Source organism: Sebastes fasciatus, chromosome 2 (assembly GCF_043250625.1).
Source record: "Sebastes fasciatus isolate fSebFas1 chromosome 2, fSebFas1.pri, whole genome shotgun sequence".
NCBI lineage: Eukaryota > Metazoa > Chordata > Actinopteri > Perciformes > Sebastidae > Sebastes > Sebastes fasciatus.
In genome coordinates this window covers 35888794-35910292 of record NC_133796.1, presented here as the reverse complement: position 1 = coordinate 35910292, position 21499 = coordinate 35888794, and the positions used below count along the sequence as shown (strand labels likewise).

The following is a 21499-nucleotide window of genomic DNA, read 5'->3' as shown; positions in this document are numbered from 1 at the left end:
CTGTACCACACCCAGAGACGGTGTGGCAGGAAAACACACTGAACAACAGAGCTGAGAAAGATGTTTCAACACACTCTTTACTTACTTGCTATTAATATTTTATATAGTCACCACAGTGGTTTACTAGTTAGGACACTGAGCTGCAGCAATAGCTTCTGTTACACTTTTCTGCATTTTGTATTTACTTATTTGTACTTCTTATGTTCTCATTTCTTATTTTTCCTATTTACTTATATTTCTCTACATATATTGTGCTTATATTGTAGCATTATGTACATCATTTACATGTTAAATACTCCTTTATGACTATTTCTTACATTTCTTTGTTTATCTAAAAGCAACTGTAACGCCCTGATTCCCCCCCCCCCCGGGATCAATACAGTATTTCTGATTCTGATTTTATAATATTGGAAATGTTCATTATTTTAGTTTTGCTTTAATTCTCACTTCTATTACAGTTCACAGGTGCAATTCAGAATGACAACCTGATAACTCAGCAGACTAACCTGATGTTAGAGGCCTACAGACCGCACTATCCAAAAAGATAAGATAGAACTTTATTTATCCTGAGGGAAATTGTTGTGCAGCAGTTGCAGTACAAAGTAGGAACAGTGCAAACATAAAATGAAATATAATTAATAGATTTAACTATTAATTAAGTGCAAATCAAATGTCAGTGATTCTCAATGTGTTTGCTCATGAACATAAATCAATAGTTACATATGACCTCCTGTCACCAGCTGCATGTGAGAAGTTCAATCAAAACATGTTTCCCTTTAAGATCAATTTATTAATCGATTCGAGAGAGACTATTCATTAATTTACGCACATAAAAGTCACAATACTAAACAATATATTTTTTAAAAGTCATAATTAATTGTTAATTATTTATTTTTTTAACATTAAGCATCTCACAACAAAAATCCTCTTGGTACCCGGAGAAAAGATCCCAGCCTTGTGAGCCACAGACTGAAGAAGTAAAATGGGGTTCAGTCTCTGCAGTAATCACTCCATGTGGTGAACATGATGCTTGCTGTAGCTTTATCTGCTGTTAAAACTCAATGAACCACAGGAATTAGTGAATCTTGTACAAGTGTAATTGAAAGCTGCACAAGGGAAATTCAAACTTTGGCGACCTCCAGTGGCAGCAAGAGGTACTGTACAAACTAGAACATTTAAAAAGTCTTAAGGACCCTGAAGCGAGTGTGTGATATTCATGTCGGTATATATTTCATTTTCTTAGCGGGTAAACACGGTGAAGATGATGGGGGAAAAACTATTCTTCAACAGTTCTTCAACTATTACTGGTAGCTGAGGAGACAACATTGGACAACATTGCTCTAAAATAACGCTGAAATTAATGATTATTTTCATTGTTGATTAATCTATTGATTAATTTCTCGATTAATCGATTAGTTATTTGGTCTACAAAATGTAAAAAGAAAATGTTGAAAAAAATGTTGATCAGTGTTTCCCAAAGCCCAAGATGACGTCCTCAAATGTCTTGTTTTGTCCACAACTGAAAGATATTCAGTTTACTGTCATAAAGGAGTAAAGAAACCAGAAAATATTCACATTTAAGAAGCTGGAATCAGAGAGTTTGGATTTTTTTTTTCTTAAAAAAAATACCAGTTGGCGATTAATTTAACTTAATAGTTGACAGCTAATTAATGAAGAAATTATTAATCGATTAATCGTTGCAGCTCTACTCTAAAATGTTAAAATCATGTAAAAAAACAAAACAAAAAAACGGTATAATATGTCATCTGTTAGCTGGAAGACAAGCTTTCTTTCAGTGTCTTCATGCAACAAACGCATACATGCGTATTTAACGGTTCTGCATTTTTTTCTAAACTGTAAAAGGGACTGTTTGTAACTTCTTACACGTATAAATCACCCGGGTCGGTGTCCTATGTGCGCTCGCATGTGGCTACGCTGTTCAGACAAGACTCCAACACAAACTACACGGAAGCTCCAAAGTTATATCTAGTGAAGCCCGTCTGTTAAACAGTGTTGGCCGCGGTCGGAGGACGCGGGGGAGACCAGAGTCTCTGCTGTACTCTGCTCCTCTGCCTGCTTGCCTTCACTCACACACCGCGCTCGTTCTCGCTATTTCGCTCCACTCTCACGTGCTTGCGTGCACACTACACACTGCAGAAGAGTTAGTAGCTCTGAGAATATCTAGTAAATGTACAGTGGACATTTGTGCAAAACTAAATGAAAATCGTAGACTTAACGGCCACAGGTGTCGCGGTTAACAAGCATTTCTGATTCTTACAAACAGTCCCTTTAATGCAGTATCAGTGAAAGTTATCATTGATGCCACTATATCAATTATTAAAAACATTGCTGCTACAATAATGCTTTGTTTAAATGGAAATGCACTGCACTGTTGAGTCAAACTTATCTCCTTGGCCTTCAAGATTACACTGTTTGTTTGCATTCTCAAACACGGCAGATATGATTTGAGGTCTGATGGCCATTCAAGTTCATTTTCCTTCTTCAAGTCAAACTTATCTGCAACATCCTGTAGCTGTTGGTGCATGAAATGTCTGAAAAGTAGCTACAACGAATAATCGATTTGTTGTCAACTAAAACAACAAATGAATCGCCAACTATTTTGATAATCGATTAATCAGTTTGAGTAATGTTTTAAGAAAAAAAAAATCAAAATCCTCTGATTACAGCTTCTTAAAGGGACTATTTGTAACTTTTTAAGCGTATAAATGTAGCGGGTCGCCACACATGCGCGCTCGCATATGCGCGTTCGCGTGTGGCCGCTGCCTCTCCTCCTCTGCCTGCCTGCCTTCACTCAGACAGAGCGCGCGTTCTCAGCTCGCTCCACCTCTAGACGTGAACGTGCGCTCACTCCACACTGCAGAAGAGTTAGTTTAGCTCTGAGAATATCTAGTGAATGTACAGGGGACGTTTGTGCAGAAATAAATGCTGCAGCTCCTCCAGACCAACAGAGGTTTTCCGTGTCTTGTGAAGTGACGGAGCTCCTCAGCGAGTAACGTTACCGTCTCGTTACCGGTGTCTCCTCTGCTCTCTCCGGCTGCGGGCGGAGAGAGCAGGGAGACACGCTGCAGAGCCCCGCTGCATCAGCCTGCACTGATGCAGGAAAAGCCAACACTAGGATCAGATCTAAATCATGTTCATGGAGAGACCTTCGTCTGGTCAGCTAACATTACTGCCAAGCAGCTGAAATATAGAGTGATATTGTGGTTTTAGCTGACGTGTGTCGCCTCACTGTTTTGAGCGATTAAAACAATGAAACAACAACAATCAATGTCAAATCACCACCCATGAAAATAATCGTTAGTTGTAGGGTTCTGAAAATGTTTCATTAATCCCAATTTGCAAACTATAATATTAGAAAAATACGAAGAAGTTAAAACACAAAGTCCAGACTAAAAGTAACAGTAGCAGCCAAATGCAGGAAGGACAGCTGGCAAAAGAAAAAAATCGCCGACTGTGAGAATGCATAAATTAACAGACTATCACTGCCCTATCTAGAGCATGATATATCTATAATTACTTTGTGTATTCCACTCAATTAATATGTTGCTTATAGAATATATTAGAAGAACAGAAGTTTCTAAATTAATATCTTGGAGGTGAATGTGGCATGTATGACATTTAACCTTGTTTCAGCTGCGTCCCCGACTCCGGCGGTGTGAAACAGACTTGGGAGCAAATAATAAATAAATATTAAAATATAACATGAAGAGGTAAACTGGCTCACTTTCATATGCCAGCTGTCCTTCCTGTATTTGTCAGTTTAAATTGTGTCATTTTTAGCCTGGATTATGACTTAAACTTCTTCGTCTTGTGTAATATTATCATATGATCTGCACACCGAGCTCGGATTGGTCAGTAGGCGGTGCTTTCCTACGAGTTGATCTGTAACATAACCTGCTCCAGAGCAGGTTAGCTGTTCAGCATAAGTTACTATAGCGATTTAAAAAAAATCTTGAGTAAAAATTCTATCAAAGCGACAGTACATCAACAGAAAACAGGACAGATGTTTCTCCTGAGGTAAATGGACAGCTGCCATTCAGCAAAATACTTAACATAATGTAGGGTTGCAGTGTGTTAATTTTGTCTTCTGAAGTTCAGTCCAGAAATACTTTATACTTGCAATAGCTGCGATGCATGTAGCTACACTAAAGTATTTGGAAAATACTTTTCCCAAACTAATTTAATAATCATAAGAGTCGATGGAAATAACTGCAATCCCCTGTCCTGAAATGCCCATATGGTCTGTAACTGTGGCATGTGGCACTGAGAAGGTTCGGTACTGTTAGTCTGCCAGTTTGAGAGAGATATCTGATTCTTTGGCAGACAGTTGACTATCACATATGGGCAGATCTGTAAGTGTGATTTCACACCGAGAAAGAGTGAGGATGAGAGAGACGCTCGTCCTCAGCCGCCACGCTGATGTTTGACTCGTATTTCACACAGAACATCCAAACGATGAAATCAGTTATTTGTAGAGCTGTCCTCCTGGAACAACACGTTCTTGATACTGGAACGTTTTGGGGGAATTAGGCTTTGAATGCGTCTTCTGTGTCGTCTGTAAAAGTATGCAGCTTCGCTTTGATTCCATGAACTGGAATAGCAGCAGGCATTCATCTGCTGCCTGAAGAAAAAAAGGCTTTGTTGAAGGGTTCAGACAGAGTTTCTTCTGCTATTTATACCATGTAAAAAGATAAATTTAATACAAGGGCATATTGTGTGCATGAGTATTACTGTCCTTTTGTTGTAAAAGAAAAACACTGCATTTTATAACTTGAAATATCCTCTCCTTATCAGGAACAGGGTTGGATGTGTTGTTTTCTACTTGTTTGGCCGGTTTGGGGCTCTGATAAATGATCATGACCTCTGTGTTGATCCCCCTGGCTTCTTTTAGTTTAACACATCAGTTAGATTGATTTGTTTTCATCGGGGTTTAAGCAGTGGACACACCGGAACCACTGCCATCCACTGCAGACACCTCACATCAACACAGACACGCAGGTATGAAAATGAGGCAAAAATGTATTTTTAGGTAACATTTTCAGCGAAATGCATCAAGCTCAACACCTCACATGCCTTTGCTAAAACCAGGAGGAGGTTACTGATCCCGGCCTGATGGGTAAAAGCATTCTAATCGCACAGCGCTAGCAAAGCAGCGGGTGGTCATGGCGAGCTGTCATGCTCCACAGATCGATACAAATGAACTGATCATCAGCAGGGTGATCGACCCACAAACTAAGGAAATATTATTTATATATATTTAGCGACTATGCCTTAAAACTTAAGTGATGCAAGACTTCGTTGCGACTCTTAATTGCTGTAACGTTACACGACTACAGCGGGGGAAAGCTCATTGCATAAAGTTCGTTTGAATTTGAATCTGTCATATCAGCAATATTGTATTGACTTTTGGCGTTACGTTTCAGACTGAGGACTAACGGCTAACGTTAGCTCGCAACCAGCAACAAGCTATTTAATAGAGAGCCGTTAAAGGTGTAATGTTAATGTTCACCTGCCCGACATACAAGAGCTGCTGTGCGATCGGTTGTACTAATAACAAGACCAAAACCTAAGTCTCCAGTTTTACATTAACGTTATAACCTGTTGAGGAATCACTAAGGGAAAAGTGTCTGGCGGTGCCATCAAGAGGGACTCATGTAACTTGAACTCCGACCGGAGTGTCAACCTAACAGACCCTGGTCCTCCAAGTCAAATCACACTCACTGTATGTCTAATCTAACGTTCAGAACAGGTGATAATTAACAAATCTCATACTAATATGTCATATGATAATGGTATCTGGTGGTCGGAGTCTGCAGTGGTCTAGTATAGTCAACAAGAATGTACAAACAATGTGAAATTTAACAGCGACTTGGACGCATCCAAGTTGGTATACAAGAAACCCGTCTGTTATTTCAGACTTGAAAGCAGTTGGATTGTTCTACTTCATCCCTGCACCCATCTTGATGGCAGATATTATACAGCTTAAAGGAAAAAATCTGGTAGTTGTGGCCATCGTTTCAGCTGTCCGTTGTGATAAAATACTCACCAAAGTAATTGCTGAGATCTGGGAACACGACAAAATCACTATAACAAAGCCCGAGCGGTCAGACAATCAGGCAGGTTGTAAACAACTTTGCCCGATTATCTTAACCACTTTATTTGGAGGTGAAACTTGAAGTGAGTTCAACTGAAATATCACAGGAAATCTGTGTGAAAGCAAAACTACGGCAAGTACAGAAGGTCAACGTTGAACCAGGTCTGTAAACTGCTCACAATGGAGTTTGGTAAATCATTCTATTGTTCTCCTTTGTTTTCTCTTCCAAACACAGTAAGTTTGACTAACTTAAGGGTGTGTTTAAAACCTGTATGACTTTCTTGACTAATTGTGTTTTTGTTGCCCCCCCATCGGACTTCTTTTTAGCCTTGCCGTGTTCCAAGATCTCAGCAATTATCTTGGTGAGTAACATACTATCATAACCAATAAAAATGATGACCAAACCAACAGACAAAAGAGAATGTATGAAAAGTTACATATCGAGAACATAAATGTTTTAAGACACGCCTACATTTTGGAAAGCATGCAGGTGCTTGAGAAGCACTTTAGACCTAAACAAACACTTTGGCAATTAAATCCCTCATGCAGGCTCAACTGTGCCAGAATGGAAACTTACCCAAAAGAGAAAGTTGAAGGTAAACAGGAGGTATTTCAGGCAGACGGTTCCACATGTTTCCTTTTTCTCCTCAAAGGCCCCCATGCTGCAAAAGACAGCAGATTTCAGGTCAGTTATGACAAAAACAAACAGTATTTTAGTTATTTTTAGTCAATAATACACTCAACTTAAACTTGTGATCAAGAACTAAAACATTTTGCTTTCTCACAAAGAAATGTGTTGGTAAAAATAAATGTGACAAACATGACTCTTCTGGTGACTGTTACTGATTGCTCCAGCAGCGTTGAAAGATATCCCGATTCCACCATGGCCATATGAAACAACTCTAATACAACAAATACACTTAAAAGATGTAGGATTTGGCGGCATCTGGCGGTGAAAATTCTCCCGTGTGCCAAGCCAACACGTTCTCATCCCAGCTCGTCATATACTGACGCTTTGTCAGACCCCTTGGCGTCACTTTTCGCTCACAGTAAACACAATATGGTTAGGTTTAAAATGACTATGTTTGTACAGTGAAAATGTGACTGAACATTGTAAACACGGGCCGTGAACTATCAGCTGATTGTTACGTGAAAGTGAAACTTAATACACAAGACACGAACAGCGGTATCCTGGATGAAAGCCTTGTGTTTGTTGCGACCCGGGCAAGAAGGGTGAAAAGAGGAGATGTCATGCGTCATCAACGTGTCGCCCAAGTAACATTACAATATGGCCGCGTTGAGTGTTTTTTATGGTCTTTCTCTCTGAGGAGAACTACGATGGCTGACAAGAAAATGGAAATGGCTCTCTCTAGAGCAAGTGTTTGGTTTGTCCATTCTGGGCTACTGTAGAAACATGGTGGACTCCGTGAAGAGGACCCGATCCCTATGTAGATATAAATGGATAAAATAACGAAAACACAACGATTCTCATTTTCAGGTGATTATACACTAAAGAAAACATACATTATTAATATTATATTCCATTTCTGCCAATGGATCCCACTAAATGGTACACACTGCCCTTTAATTAAAGTTCATTGCAGGCTAGTATTTGGCACAGAGGATACAGAATTAGAGCTTGAAATTAAAGCCAACCTTCCTTTTAATGGCAAGGTGCTTTTAACAAATGAGATGTTACAGGGCTAATGCAGCACACGGGGGAGGAGGCATTAGATCAGCAGTGTAGGCAGAATCAGTGAGCTGAGTTATTACATGTGTATGCAGAGAGATCCATGACTAAGCACTGAGTAGGAGCTGAGAGTCGGCCAAAGGCTGGAAATTATAACCACCCGCTTCCCTGGTGCCTGGTATGAACTTCCAACGCTTTACGTCTTCTTTTAACAGCAAACTTATATTTTCAGCAGGGTGTGTTTCATAAATCAAGTGAATGACAGCAAATTTAAAAAACTTGTACTTAACATTGAATGGTTAAAAATGTGACAGATTGACGCTTGTCCAAACAATCTCTGTATTTAACCCGCAGTAATGGACACCTTGTTAAAATTTGACAAAGTTTTCACCACAACAATGCCAAACACGACTCTCGAGTTTGCAAGATTTATAGATCCAATCACAGAACATCACTTGCTACTGTACTTGCTGCCTTCGTGTAATCTTTGTTCCAAGCCTCACATCCTTTATTTTAACCCTACAATTTTCTTGGCTCACTTGCCAGTCAAGCCCAGACTCGCCGTCTGCTGACTGCCTCTCATCAAACTCTTCCTCCCCTCCTGACTCTCCCGTCTGCACCCCCACACCCACAGCTACTACTGTCTATTCAGATGAGTTCACTGCACTCTGCATGAATGAGTGCAGAGTGTCTGGTGACCATCTGCTATAGTGGGACCACTTAGCGTGATCTTGTTAATTAAATTCAAACAACACTGAATTGACAACTCCAACATTTGACATTTTAGAGCCAGATAGGAAACAGCTGAGTCAAGACAGGAATTTAGTAGGGCTGGGACGATTCACCTGATTCGATGTGTACTGAGATTTTTAAGTATTACGAGTTATTGCGATTTTTGTTAACTTTTCTAACACTAGACCATGGGAAAAAGTTGAATCATACACTTCTAGGGACTTTTACTTTGGAAAATATCTAAATTAATACAGTAAGAATGTTTGATTTTCAGTATGTATGTAGTAAGAAATGTCCTGTAGTCAAATATATCAGTCATTGTGAGGCATTATTTATTAAATGTTTTCCAGCAACCCAAAAATCAAAGAATAAAGACATTTCCCTCACAAATTAGTAGTATTTTCTTTTAATTCATAAGGGACATGTAATGTTTTATACTTCTGGTGAATCCAATCCAATCAATTTCATTTCCATGTATGCATTTTGTATAAACAGTTCCCTTTGTTAACACCTTATTTTGAAAAACGGACGTCGTCAAACGCGTGTACTTCTGCTAACTTCGCCAAGTCCGTCGCTAGCTCTCCCGTCAGCTCCGTTCTCTTTATACATCCATGGTCAGCTCCATCGGGGCCATTTGAATGCATTTAACATAAATGTCAGTATATGGGTGCTCTACAGTCGTAGCGTCGGCCCATTTGACCACGGAGATGAGAGTGACGGCCGGCTTGACCGCACGTTACCGCAATACGATAACATTACCTGTCCATGACAGAGTTAGCATGCAGCTCTAGCCATGAGGTCTAGCTCTGCTTTTCCTGGCAATGTGTGAAACCCAAAGTGTTTCCATACTTTACTGTATGTGTATTTATTTATTTATTTAAAAAGGATCCCCATTAGCTGATACCAATGGCACCAGCTAGTCTTCCTGGGGTCCGAAATCATGTACATTAATTTATCACATACATACTATATACAACATCACATTTGTGTTACACTAATAACACTCAAATTTTCAAACATATATAAATTTCAAATTTCAAATTTCAAATTCATACACAAATCTTCCACAATTTTTTTTTTGTAGTGTTCCCCATTTGGATTTAACATGTGAGGGTGCAGGTCGTATCCATGCCCACCCTGCGCCGTTTTCTACTTTCTTGTTTCGGCTCACTACAGGCGGCTGTGGTTTGTTTTGGTTGAAGGATACGGAACGGATATAACGTTGAAGAACAATTGAGTTCCACAATTATATTTTAGCTTTAGTGTATTCCAGGATGTGATATCTTTACTGGGCACATTAAACATGCCTGGTAAGCCGAGATACGTATGACACCTGTCTGACACACTCACCATAAACTTCAGTAATGGCTGTCTCGTCTACCCTGAGAGATTACAGTGGTGAAATACCTGGAACAGGTCCAGAAAAGCTTTCTTTAATCTGTATAAGCAAACAGATTTATGTAAGTGTTAGATACGTTGCAGGTTTAGTGAAGGTGGATGGTCTTTTCAGGCCTGTTTGGGGGGGGGGGGGTTACGCTAAATTATTGCAGTCTTGAGAACAATCCACCAGTTTTAAGCTATTATATCATCAAACAAAGATTTTACAAAACTTACATTTTCATCTTTAAGTTGTCATTATTAGTTTTATGTGTTATTAGAAATGATCAATGAGTAATAACTTAGATGAAGTTTAAAATAAATCATCACTGGAAACAGTGCATTGATGCTTGTGGCAATTCTCTTGTTTCTTTATTTTTTTTTTTCTGTAAAACAGGATGCTGAAAATAAATTGGCAACGATAGAGTGCTCCAGGGATGACATATTTTTGTAGGCCAACCAGGAAGTTAACATCGCCCTGGTTCCCAATGCCAGAGGGATTTCTCCATTGGGTTTTGGATTATTGCAGAAAATAAGCTCTGTGACAAACAAACGTTTATGATACTAACACGTTTTGTTCAGCAAGATGACCTTCACAAATGAACACCACTTTTATGATTTTTAAAGCGTGAATGCAGTTGCCAGAAGTAAAAAGCTAACGTTAGGCTATAAACGCGGTCTATATACACCGCGGTCGCATGAGCGCGAGTAACAACGAGGCTGTAAAGGCGGACGGATCGGCGTGATGATGTTTAGTAGTCTCATTTAGCCGCTTATTAGCAACTGCCTTTTTAAGACACATTAAGGCTTCAAAATTCACGAGTGGGATAGTTATTGATGTATTTTATATCGAAGAAGAAAATGTCAAATTCTCTTAAACTTGTGTTAACCACAGATCTTATTTCAGGCATCTAACTAAAAACCCATTAACTTTGTGACGAGGGAACCGGAAGTGCTAAAATTTCCGGGTTTTAGGACTCATTCCCGTAGCACTCTATTTTGATAATTGATTAACCGTTTTGAGTCTGGTTTTGGCTTCTGCAATATGATTAATTGCTGGTTTTCTTGTTGTTCTTCAAGTGTAAACTCAATACTTGGTTGTTGGTTGTACAAAGCGAGACATTTGAACACGTGATCTTGGACTCTGGGAAACTGTGATGGACACTGTCTTCTTTCATTTTATAGACAAAACAATTAAATTGAAAAAATAATCCGCAGCCTAATCAAAGATCAAAACAAGTGCTAGTTGCAGCCCTACTTTAAATCATTTGAATATCACACAGACTGCAGGCAACACCAGACTGTAAATAAACACACACAACAGAGACAACTCCCAACATTTCATTTCAATTGGACTTCATACTACATCTGCAACTGGATAATCTGATTTGCCATCAAATTTAATTTCTGCACAGAAGTCTTAGGGGTGTGTCGGAAATCCAGCGTATGAGCAAAACAAAAGTAGAATCCTGCATTTTGTCATTTATTTTATTTATCCGAGTCAACAAGGATCTTCTTTAGGGTCCGAGCTATTCAAATTTGATTTGCAGAAACCTTTTTAATGTATTCTTTTCAGGATTTCCCCATTGAAATGTTTAGTTGAGGTGGCAAGCCTCACAGACCCTGATTCAGATCCCCTCTTGGTAGCAGACAAGGACCTAAACAAAAGTCACACTCATTAAATAAATGACATTTGATGTGTGATTGAAAACCCCTCGACTGTAAAACACTGCAGGAAACACTACTTTTACTGGAAGAACTTTGATTTGAATGTGAGTATGTCAGATTAGAGCAACCAGTGTGAACACAACCTCTCACCTGTCATCATGACTAACTCATGCTGGAAACCCAGCTCTCATTCAAATGAGTCACTTTTCAATCCATATTAATCACACCTGTGGCCTTTATTACCTGACTGGAAAAACACCAGGTTGTTTGATTGGTACTATGTAAAACTTACACTAAAAATAATAAACCTTGGTTGTTATTATGAGCTAGTAAGTAACATTATATTATAGGTAACACTGACTAGATGGGAAAAGTTAAGCTAGCTAAACATGTCCATTAGCAACCGTCCTAGCAACGGCTCAGCTGTAACACCACTGGACTCTAGTTCACGTCCTCTTGTGAAGGGTTTCACTTCACAAACACCATCTATAAACCTTGTTTTAATAACACAGGGTCACCTCCATCACGTATTCATTTACAGGACTGACGTTAGACCACATCAAATCACAGTTGTGTGTGTCTTTGTCGGGCATCTTCTCGCCGGTGTAAGCTAACTAACGCTAAAGTTAAACGTCTCTCGCTGCTGTGGTGGAAAAAACACCTATTGTATCAAGATGACGCGCTTCTAACAGACCACATCAACCTGATAGAAGCCTGCCTGATAACCGAGCTCTCATAGGAAGCTCCTAAATGTCTCGGCTGTGTCGGTAATAGACGGTAAAGCAGCCTGGTTGTGTGGTGACTGCGACACCGCAGTGAGGAGCTAACCGCTCAGAGCACTTCCTGCTTTCACTCACCTGACGGCTCTCTGATTCTTCTGTCGATGTAAAGACACGGAATGCGCTGGAATATAGTCCTAAATGTCCTCTGTTCTCAGTCCACTGTCCTCGGATAAAGGTGCTCTACCGACAGCCGGGTGAATGTGGAGGCCAGAGGAATCACAATGCTGAGCTGACGGACAGACTGAGGCTGGAGCGGCTGTGACTCCACCCCGGGACACCTTGCATGATGCAGGGTGTGTTTTCCCTGTCCCGGGGCAACGCTTCTTCTGTGATGCTAGCAGAGACACAGAGAGAGAGACAAGTAAGCATATTTACAGGGATTTTTGTGTATTTTGATAATCTTCAAATCACAAAAGTACTGTATTGATTTTATTCCAACCATCAGCATATTACAGTAGCAATTAGATGTTTTATTTAATCCCTAAATTTCTATTCAATTTTAACTTGCACATTATCAAAAGGTTGATGGACAGTAGTAGAAGAAGTCCTCAGAGTGTAGCCTATATCAGTGTATAGGCTAAATATTTCAATACTAAGTTAAGTTCCTGCATTAAAAATTGTAGCCTACTTCAGTAAAAGTACAAAAGTATTAGCATTGAAATATATTTAAAGGTCCCATATCATACTCATTTTCAGGTTCATACTTGTATTTTGTGTTTCTACTAGAACTTGTTTACATGCTGTAATGTTAAAAAAAAATTTATTTTCCTCATACTGTCTGCTTGAATATACCTGTATTTATCCTCTGTCTGAAACGCTCCGTTTTAGTGCATTTCAAAGGAATTGCAACAGAATTGCGTTGCTAGGCAACAGTTTGGGTCCATGTTTACTTCCTGTCAGCTGATGTTATTCACATACACTGCAACCAGGAATAAACTGGGACACATTTAGAATGTTTACGTTTAAAACCATGTAATGGTCTAAATATTGTATATTTGTGACATCACAAATGGACAGAAATCCTGACTGCTGGTCTCAAACGCACAATTTCTGAATACGGGCTGTGTGTATTTCTCTGTATATTGAGTGCTTCGATACTTTTACAATACAGTATTTATACAGCACTCAAACTTGCTTTATAATATAAAAGACGTGAAAATCTTACTTTTTACTATATGGGGCCTTTAAAGCAGCAGTGGGTAGAATTGTAGCAAATATGATTTAAAAAAAGTGATTTTTTTAAAACTGTCTCTATATCCTGACAGTAGTGCATGAGACAGGTAATCTTAAAAAAACTCATGTGCCTCTGTGTCCTCCGGTGTCTTCCGGTGTTCAAGACTCTTCAAGAAGATCAAGATTTCACAGACCGGAGGAAAACAACCAATCAGAGCCGAGCTGGAGTCTGCCGTCTCTGAGCAGCTGTCAATCACTCTTGAACTTCGATTAGATGGTCAAACTAGGCAGCGCTGATCAAACATGAATCAATATTCTATTACTGTAATGCCTATATTTTTTTTGCCTTAAATGTTTTCAGAAACATCTTGTAGTGTACTGTTTAGCTGTAAAATGAGAAAGTTTGTGACCCAGCAGCCACGTTGAGATCTGCTGAGGAAATACCAAGCACCGCCCACCAGCCGGAGCACAACCAATAGGAACGCTCTCTCTCTGAAATGACCTGTGATTGGCCAAAGTCTCCCGTCACGGACTAGATTTTTTTAAAGCCTGAAAACAGAGCCATGAGGAGGAGCAGAAATCTAGTTATCTCTCAGAACACTTGAATTACAATATGCTGAAAGATTATTATGGAATCTTTGCCCAATGATGCCAAAAATATACTGCCTACTGCAGCTTTAAGTACACATTCGAGGTACTTTGTATTTTACTTGAGTATTTCCATTTTCTGCTACTTTACACTTCTACTCCACTACATCTCAGAGGTAAATATTGTACTTTCTACTCCACTACATTTGTCTGACAGCTTCAGTTACTTTACAGATTACAGTTTTTACCCCCTTCCTGTCCAGTGAAAACCCCTTATCTCCAGATGTGCTGATTTTGAAAGTTTATGATAAACAGAAGGATGAAGTGTTTCTTTATTTGTGAGAAAATCCTCCTACTTCTTAAGCTAAATAAACTATTTAATTAATCAACTGGAAAATGCATCGTCACAAAGCTGAAAACAGAGCTGTTTTTCTAACACCACGAAACGTTGACTTTTTACAGATAAGTGGTTCTCACAGGACAAGGACGCTACAAACTCATGATGATCTTATAGCATATGATGCATTGCTGTATATCAAACTAGCCAACACTATATAAAGGAGTTAAATCAGTAAAATGTAACTAATGCAGCAGTAATATTAATCCAGAAACATCAGATATAGTAAAACACTTTCAGGGACCATTTTACTGCACAATCAATACTTTTACTGTAAGTACTTTGACTACATTTAGCTGAAAATACTTACATACTTTTACTTAAGTAAGGTTTTGAATGCAGGACTTTTAGTTGTAGTGGGATATTTTCAGTGTGGTATTAGTAGCCTGTTTTTACTGCAGTAAAGGATCTGAATACTTCTTCCACCACTGATTAGTGATGCAGTAATGTGTACATCACTTTAATGTTGCAGCTGGCAAAGGTGGAGCTCATTTTAATGACTTTATATAGCCAAGCTGGGTAGCTTGTGAATTCCCCCTCCTAAAATCTTATCTTAGCCTCTAATACATATTTAATTTGTTTATATTTTGTATTATTAATCTGAACCTGCAGTAACTAGTAAAGTTATCAAATAAATGCAGTGGAGTAAAAAGTACAATACTTCCCTCTGAATTTTAGTGCTGTATATGTATAAAGTAGGAGAAATATACTCGAGATACTCAAGTAAAGTAGGCCTACAAGTACCCCAAACTTGTTCTCAAGTACAGTAATTGAGTAAATGTACTTAGATACTTTCTATAGCAATATACTATTGTAGTTTACAGTATTCTTACCCTCCCCCAAATGTTACTATTTATTCATTATATGTCAATGTTAAATAAATAGCAACAGTTAATCACTATGTAACATTAGTTTTGAAAAGTGATATATATAAACTTCACTATAATATTAATATTTGTGCATTTGAAGTAAAGTTGTGCTCTAGAAAAAGTGGAAGAAATTAACATTTGTCCAGGCAGAGAGCTCCTACAGTACTGGATAATTAAACACCGTCATTTGAGCCTTCATTAATCAGTTACGACAGTATTCATTGGAATTAAATGAATTTAATCCCACCAGGCTCAGCAGCACCACGCTGCAGCACGTTCAATCATAAAGAGGGAATGGTAGTATACTCAAATCCTAAAACAGATTAAAACTCTAGTAAAAAGGTCCTACATTAAAAAAAATCTACATATGTACCATTCACCAAATTAATTCAGTATGAATTTATTAGAAATTACATGTACCTAAGTTTCAAAAGTTAGATTCTTCCTGGTTCCAAACCTCATCTCTTTTTTTCAGCAGTTCAAAGAGTTGAAGTTAAATACATGTTTATAATCACTAAATAAATTATAGTTAAATTTAGTTAGTTAAATAATTGATGCTATGAAACAAAAGTGTTAATTCTGTCTAATTATCAAACACATTTCAGTGGAAAGTTTCTCTATGATGTAAAAAGTTTTAAAAAAGGTCTCTGCTTTAAGGTTTTGTTGTTGGTTAATTTGTGTTACTGCGGGTTAGTCGGCTCCTTCTTTCGGCTAACTCAAACTTTAACAATAATAAGTGCAGTGGAGAATAATGTGCAACATCTCTTTTCTTTTTAAATTAATTATGGCAATATTTCATCTAACACTTATGGGTCTTACACTGTCATGTAAGACCCATAAACTATTGAGAGGGGCTCCTTCATTTCATATTCTCAAACGACATCAGATTTAATCTAATTACAAAAAAACTACTGACTCTGCTGGCCCATGGAAAAAGCCCCTTGAGACAAATCTGTGATTTGTGATATTGGGCTATATAAATATAATTAACTTGTCAAGACGGTGGTCGCAGAGCAGTTGCCCACTTAACTACGTTGTTAATACAACTTTGTAGGCCTAAGTATTTGACAAGTCAGTATTAGAGTAAATGCACTGTAAAGATGGTAGATGGCACAGGTAGATGGTTCAAAATTGTTTTGTGTACGTGTATGTGTGTAGTAATGCACATTCACCACTAGATGGCAGTGTTTTTTTCTGGCTCTACTCCAGATATCCTTCAGAAGCATTACCGTAATCTTGAATGGGAATGTGACTGAAAAAGCTCAGAATGCATCCATTTATAACACTTTATCATTTTCTCATACGTATACAACCTTAACCTGTTGTCCTTTGTAATAAATCAGTCAGTCCACAGTGGAAAAAAAACAAAAATGGATTTTACAACATTATTTTTTGGAGGCATTTAAGTTTATTTAGTTTTTTTTCAAGCAAGAAAACTTCATACCATATCAGGGTAACAGGAGTAGACATTATTACTAGGTGTAGGAAATTAAAGATAAGTTAAATAAATTAAAATAAGTAGCACATATTCAGGGATGGATGGATGGATAAAATGAAAAGAAAACATGTCAGGAAATGTTTGGCTATATGCTTGAAATCTAAACAGGCACTCCATCGATCTCTATTTAGGTCCAGATATGGTCCCATGGAATCTATTGAGCGTAGACTCATAGGATGTAATCTCTACCAATGTATCTACCCAATCTTTCAACAATATCTTTTAATACTAAATGTAGTCAATAGCTACGGTATGCTGTTGTTAAAGTGCATGTAAACAATCTAACCACAATAAAAAAATGTGATATGGTTGCATATCTCAGGTTTCAAAATCAAGGAGGACAAAATACTAGCATTTCCACATTTGTTTATGCTTATTGGACTTTGGGTCTAGCACTCCACCCTGAACCCCATTGTTGAAGGGCACCATCCTTTAACAAAACATAATAATGTCATGACAAAAATCTTGTGCCTGTCTATTAGAGAGATGGGGGGGTGGGGGGGATAAACCCTGTTACTGGGAAAGACACAAGCTGTCAATCTGTGCTGCACACTTGACTTGTTTGTGGCCACCTGCATCATTTGGACAGACAGACGCTCCAGCCTCTAAATAAACCAACCCTTCACTAACAGGTACATACACTTGTGTTGTTTTAGCAGCAGTTGGATGGTAGTAGTTGATATTCTGAAATAGTAAAAGGGAGGACGTATTACTTCTGTGTAAAGCAACAAGCTGTTAGGGAGTTTTCTAAGAAGATTAAATGCTGCTAAGAACCACAAGATGGGAGCACATGAACAACGACCGAGGCTTTAAATTAAACCACTACTCTAAATACCACTAACTAAATATCTGACAGAAAAAGAGAGAGAGAGAGAGAGAGAGAGCAGGAATTGATGACTTTGTCTGTGATGTGTATCCATAGCACTGGAAAACCTTCAACAAGATGTTTCATGTAACACTTTAAGTGTTTAAATGTAAAGCTTATGTAAGACAACAGCGGTATTATCTTCTCTTTGTTTATATACACTGATTGTCCAGTTTTCCTTTGCCAAGGAGCTATAGTAGTTCTGCTAACCCACAATGTCAGTGGGACAGCTTTCAAGAATAAGTATGGTCGACGCGCCACTGTTTAGAAGTAGTCCTAATCTTCCTCACACCTGCCACTGCCGTGCCAAGCTATAAATACGGGGTCATAAGAAGATCCACCATGTTGGATAGTGATCCTGGCTCACAGGATGCCAAGGCAAAGGTTTACAGTACGTGCTTAACTAATACTCACAGTACAGCGACAACAGTAGTGAAAGGACGACCTGTTTTCTTAATTTAGAGTGAAGAAACTGTTTTAATGAAATGGATGAGAAGTAACCTGAAGGAATACCTCACAATCTGATCTGGGATATCATCAGAAAAAGAGAGAGAAGCTGCCTTTCTACTTAACGGTAAACAATTGTAATTTAATGTGATAGGGTGTACATCCCAGTGTTGCTCACAATGCCAATTAAACAAGTGAAATGCTAATATTTTGTCCTCCTAGGTTTGAAATGTGACTGGTTATATCTGGATATTTGAAAAAACTCTGACTTGCATCTATTGGCATCTATAGCCGTGCAGATAGTTGGTTTTATGTGTCCAGGTTTTGAGATATCTGAGAGGTGCAGGTCCATGCTAATACAATGGGGTGAATGGAGTTGAAAAAATAACATTTATAAATATTCAACATGACTTCTCTTTCCACAGTCAGTGTCCCGGTCTCTTACACACAGAAAACACTGTTTTTAGAGGAACTATTTCTTTTAGTAGAAAGTAGTTCCAACAAAAAAATAATGACGGCAAGGGAGAGGCTGAAGTTTCAGATAAAACCTAAACTATCTGCATGGATAGAAACCACTAGAGGTGATAAGATATATCTACTGTAAATCCAGCTTCTAATCAAGCTTCTTAAATGTGAATATTTTCTGGTATCTTTACTCCTCTATGACAGTAAACTGAATATCTTTGAGTTGTGGACAAACATCTTGGGCTTTGAGAAACACTGATCAACAGTTTTCACCATTTTCTGACATTTTATAGACCAAACAACTAATCAACTAATAAAGAAAATAATCAATAGATTAAACGACAATGAAAATAAATTCTTAGTTGCAGCCCTACTTGTATTGACACTGTGTGAAATGCATTCAGTTATCAACATGCCAGCTCATGCCTTAGAGCAGCCCAGGTTACTCAGACTAGAAGCACGAGAAGTCCCTCTGTTTCAAAGATTCAAAAGTGTGATTCACCAGGTGAAGGTTTCTTTGGTCATCCAGTTCCTCTTAATCCTTCTGCAGGTGACCAACTATTTTAAACTTTTCAGCAGTTTTTCCAAAAGGTGCTGTTGTGTGTTAATAAGGTTAAAAAGGTTTACTGACAGTATATGAGAACAAACCCTCTCAGAGACTAACAACATTAGGTGGTTTAATGGATTCATTTCAGAGCTGCAACGAGTAATTGATTAGTTACTGAATATATACTGAGTAAACTGAATCTCTTTGAGTTGTGGACAAAACAAGACATTTGAGGACGTCGTCTTGATTGACATTTTTCATAATTTTCTTACATTTTATAGACCAAACAACGAATAGATCAATCAAGAAAATAATCAACAGATTAATCGACAATGAAAATAATCATACCTAATTCATTTTACAGTTTGTTAGGGCTGTCCCAAATAAGATTTTTTGGGCTTTGAAGCTTCGGTGAGAGATATTCAAAGGTATTCAAAGCTTCGGGACAGTGCTGCTGCCGCACTACTGTACACACATACACCTCTTCACATAATAAACAGCGATATCCGTCTGACGATAACTAATAATAATTAATGTTGAATGTGAATAATGTTGTGTGATTATTCCTTATTTCATGGGCTGTTTTGGGATTTATACATTATTATTACATACAAATAAAACAAAAAACGAAGCATTCCAATACTGATTTAGAGGTTGATAACCATGGCAACGGTTGAAGCTTCAAAGCCCAACAATTTGTATATTGTCTCTGGTTACGTTTGGTAGGAAAATAACAATATCTGTATTTTTCAAGTCTCTGCTTGAAGTGCACATAAATCTGCATCTGAGTGAGAGCTGCACTGTTTTTCAGCAGAATACTAATGTGTCTCTCCTTTCTCTTTCCACAGAGTCTCTGCTGGGTTTACTTGGGAGCTGATGTTTCATCAGGTTTTGATATGAAAGTTCAAGAAAACTTGGAGGCTTTCACCACCATAGACTGAACTGTGCTACCACATCTGTTCATGCCGGAACAGTACAAATCAACACTTCTGACATGTTGATGCCTGTGATTTCCATGCAGCTCATTTCAAAACCTGACTCCCACTTCGAAAGGACTTCAGTGTTTCCCAAGTAAACAGGACTGAATTTGAATTTGCAAATGGAGCCCTAATGTTGTATCATTCACACTTCAGAGTGGAGCCATTTGAACGCCTTGCTGAGACCCCCAAACAGTCAGGACTGTGATAGGATTGATGTTTCTATGTAGTGTGTGTGCGAGTGCAGTGCAGCGTTGGATCCATCGTGGAACCACCACGGTCCGCCGGGGCGCCCAGCCTTCGGGCCGGAGACGCTCCAGACCAGCAACTACTCTCTGGTGTTACTGATTCAGCTCAGCCTGCTCTCCTTCGACCTGTTTGTTAACTCCTTCAGCGAGCTGCTGAGGGCTGAACCGGCTGTCCAGCTGGTACTTTTCATGTAAGAGTTTCCTCGCTGTTTCAGCAGCCAAACATTATCTCTGGCTCCGGGGGAAAAGCTAAAAATAGTACGCTTTAGTTGTCTATACTGAGTCATCGGGGATGCTGGAATGATTTGAAACAGCACTGTACAAAGACAGTAATCTTTCTGTTCACACATTTCCCTCTCTCTTGTGTTTTCTTTACAGAATCCAGGACATTGCCATCCTGTTCAACCTGATCATCATTCTGTTGATGCTGTTTAACACCTACGTGTTCCAGATCGGCCTGGTCGCCATATTGCTGGAGCGATTTAGAGCTCTGCTAATGCTCTCTGCTCTCTATCTGACCTTCAGTATCATACTCCACTCCTGGCTTATGGTACGTGGATGTGTACAAATGGGCAGAGATATATTAGAATAAAAGTCCCTTATGAATGTTACATGTTTTATTACTATATGAACCAAATAGATTTTTTTTTTATTTAATGTATTTATGCAACATTTATAAAAATGCTGGAATTATATTGTTGAAAGATAGATGTCATGTGGGGGCAAAATCCTAAAAAAAATTATAAAGTTAGGTTAAAAATAGACTGATAGAATAACAATGAAAGTGGGAAAATTTGCAAGCTATGAAATGTTTGATTTGCCATTTCTAGCCTGGGTAGTGAGTAAACTGGAATATATAGTTCTTTGCATCCTGTAGGAGCTATTTATTTGTTGCTAGTATTTAGTTATTGTTTTACTAATAATAAGTAGTATTGTTTGATTTATTATTCTAGATGTTTACTTTATTTAGACTCGATTTTTTTATAGTGTTTTCTTTTGCTAGTAATTTGTTTAGTTTAACTGTTTTCTTGTTTTGTATATTTTTTTCTTTTATGAATTAA

General features: G+C 38.3%; 2 protein-coding genes across 5 annotated transcripts in view; one reads left to right on the top strand and one right to left on the bottom strand.

The window, feature by feature from the left end:
* Positions 1-12581, bottom strand: part of LOC141759842 (CD151 antigen-like) — a 35964-nt gene extending 23383 nt beyond the window's left edge. For both annotated transcript variants that reach the window (XM_074622288.1, XM_074622277.1), the window contains exons 1-2: positions 12440-12581; positions 6693-6777 (exon numbers count right to left, since the gene is read on the bottom strand). In XM_074622288.1, coding sequence (XP_074478389.1) covers positions 6693-6776 — 84 coding nt within the window. In that variant the 5' untranslated portion in view covers position 6777; positions 12440-12581. The remainder of the gene's footprint in view (positions 1-6692; positions 6778-12439) is intronic.
* A 9-nt stretch (positions 12582-12590) lies between these two features.
* Positions 12591-21499, top strand: part of LOC141759844 (transmembrane protein 138-like) — a 12645-nt gene continuing 3736 nt past the window's right edge. Inside the window, exons 1-3 of one of the 3 annotated variants that reach the window (XM_074622320.1) lie at positions 12591-12725; positions 20064-20629; positions 20817-20988. In XM_074622320.1, coding sequence (XP_074478421.1) covers positions 20863-20988 — 126 coding nt within the window. In that variant the 5' untranslated portion in view covers positions 12591-12725; positions 20064-20629; positions 20817-20862. Of the gene's footprint in view, positions 12726-16963; positions 17522-17571; positions 18329-20061; positions 20630-20816; positions 20989-21499 lie in introns of those variants that run through there. The other 2 variants (XM_074622312.1, XM_074622303.1) reach the window with 2 other exon arrangements.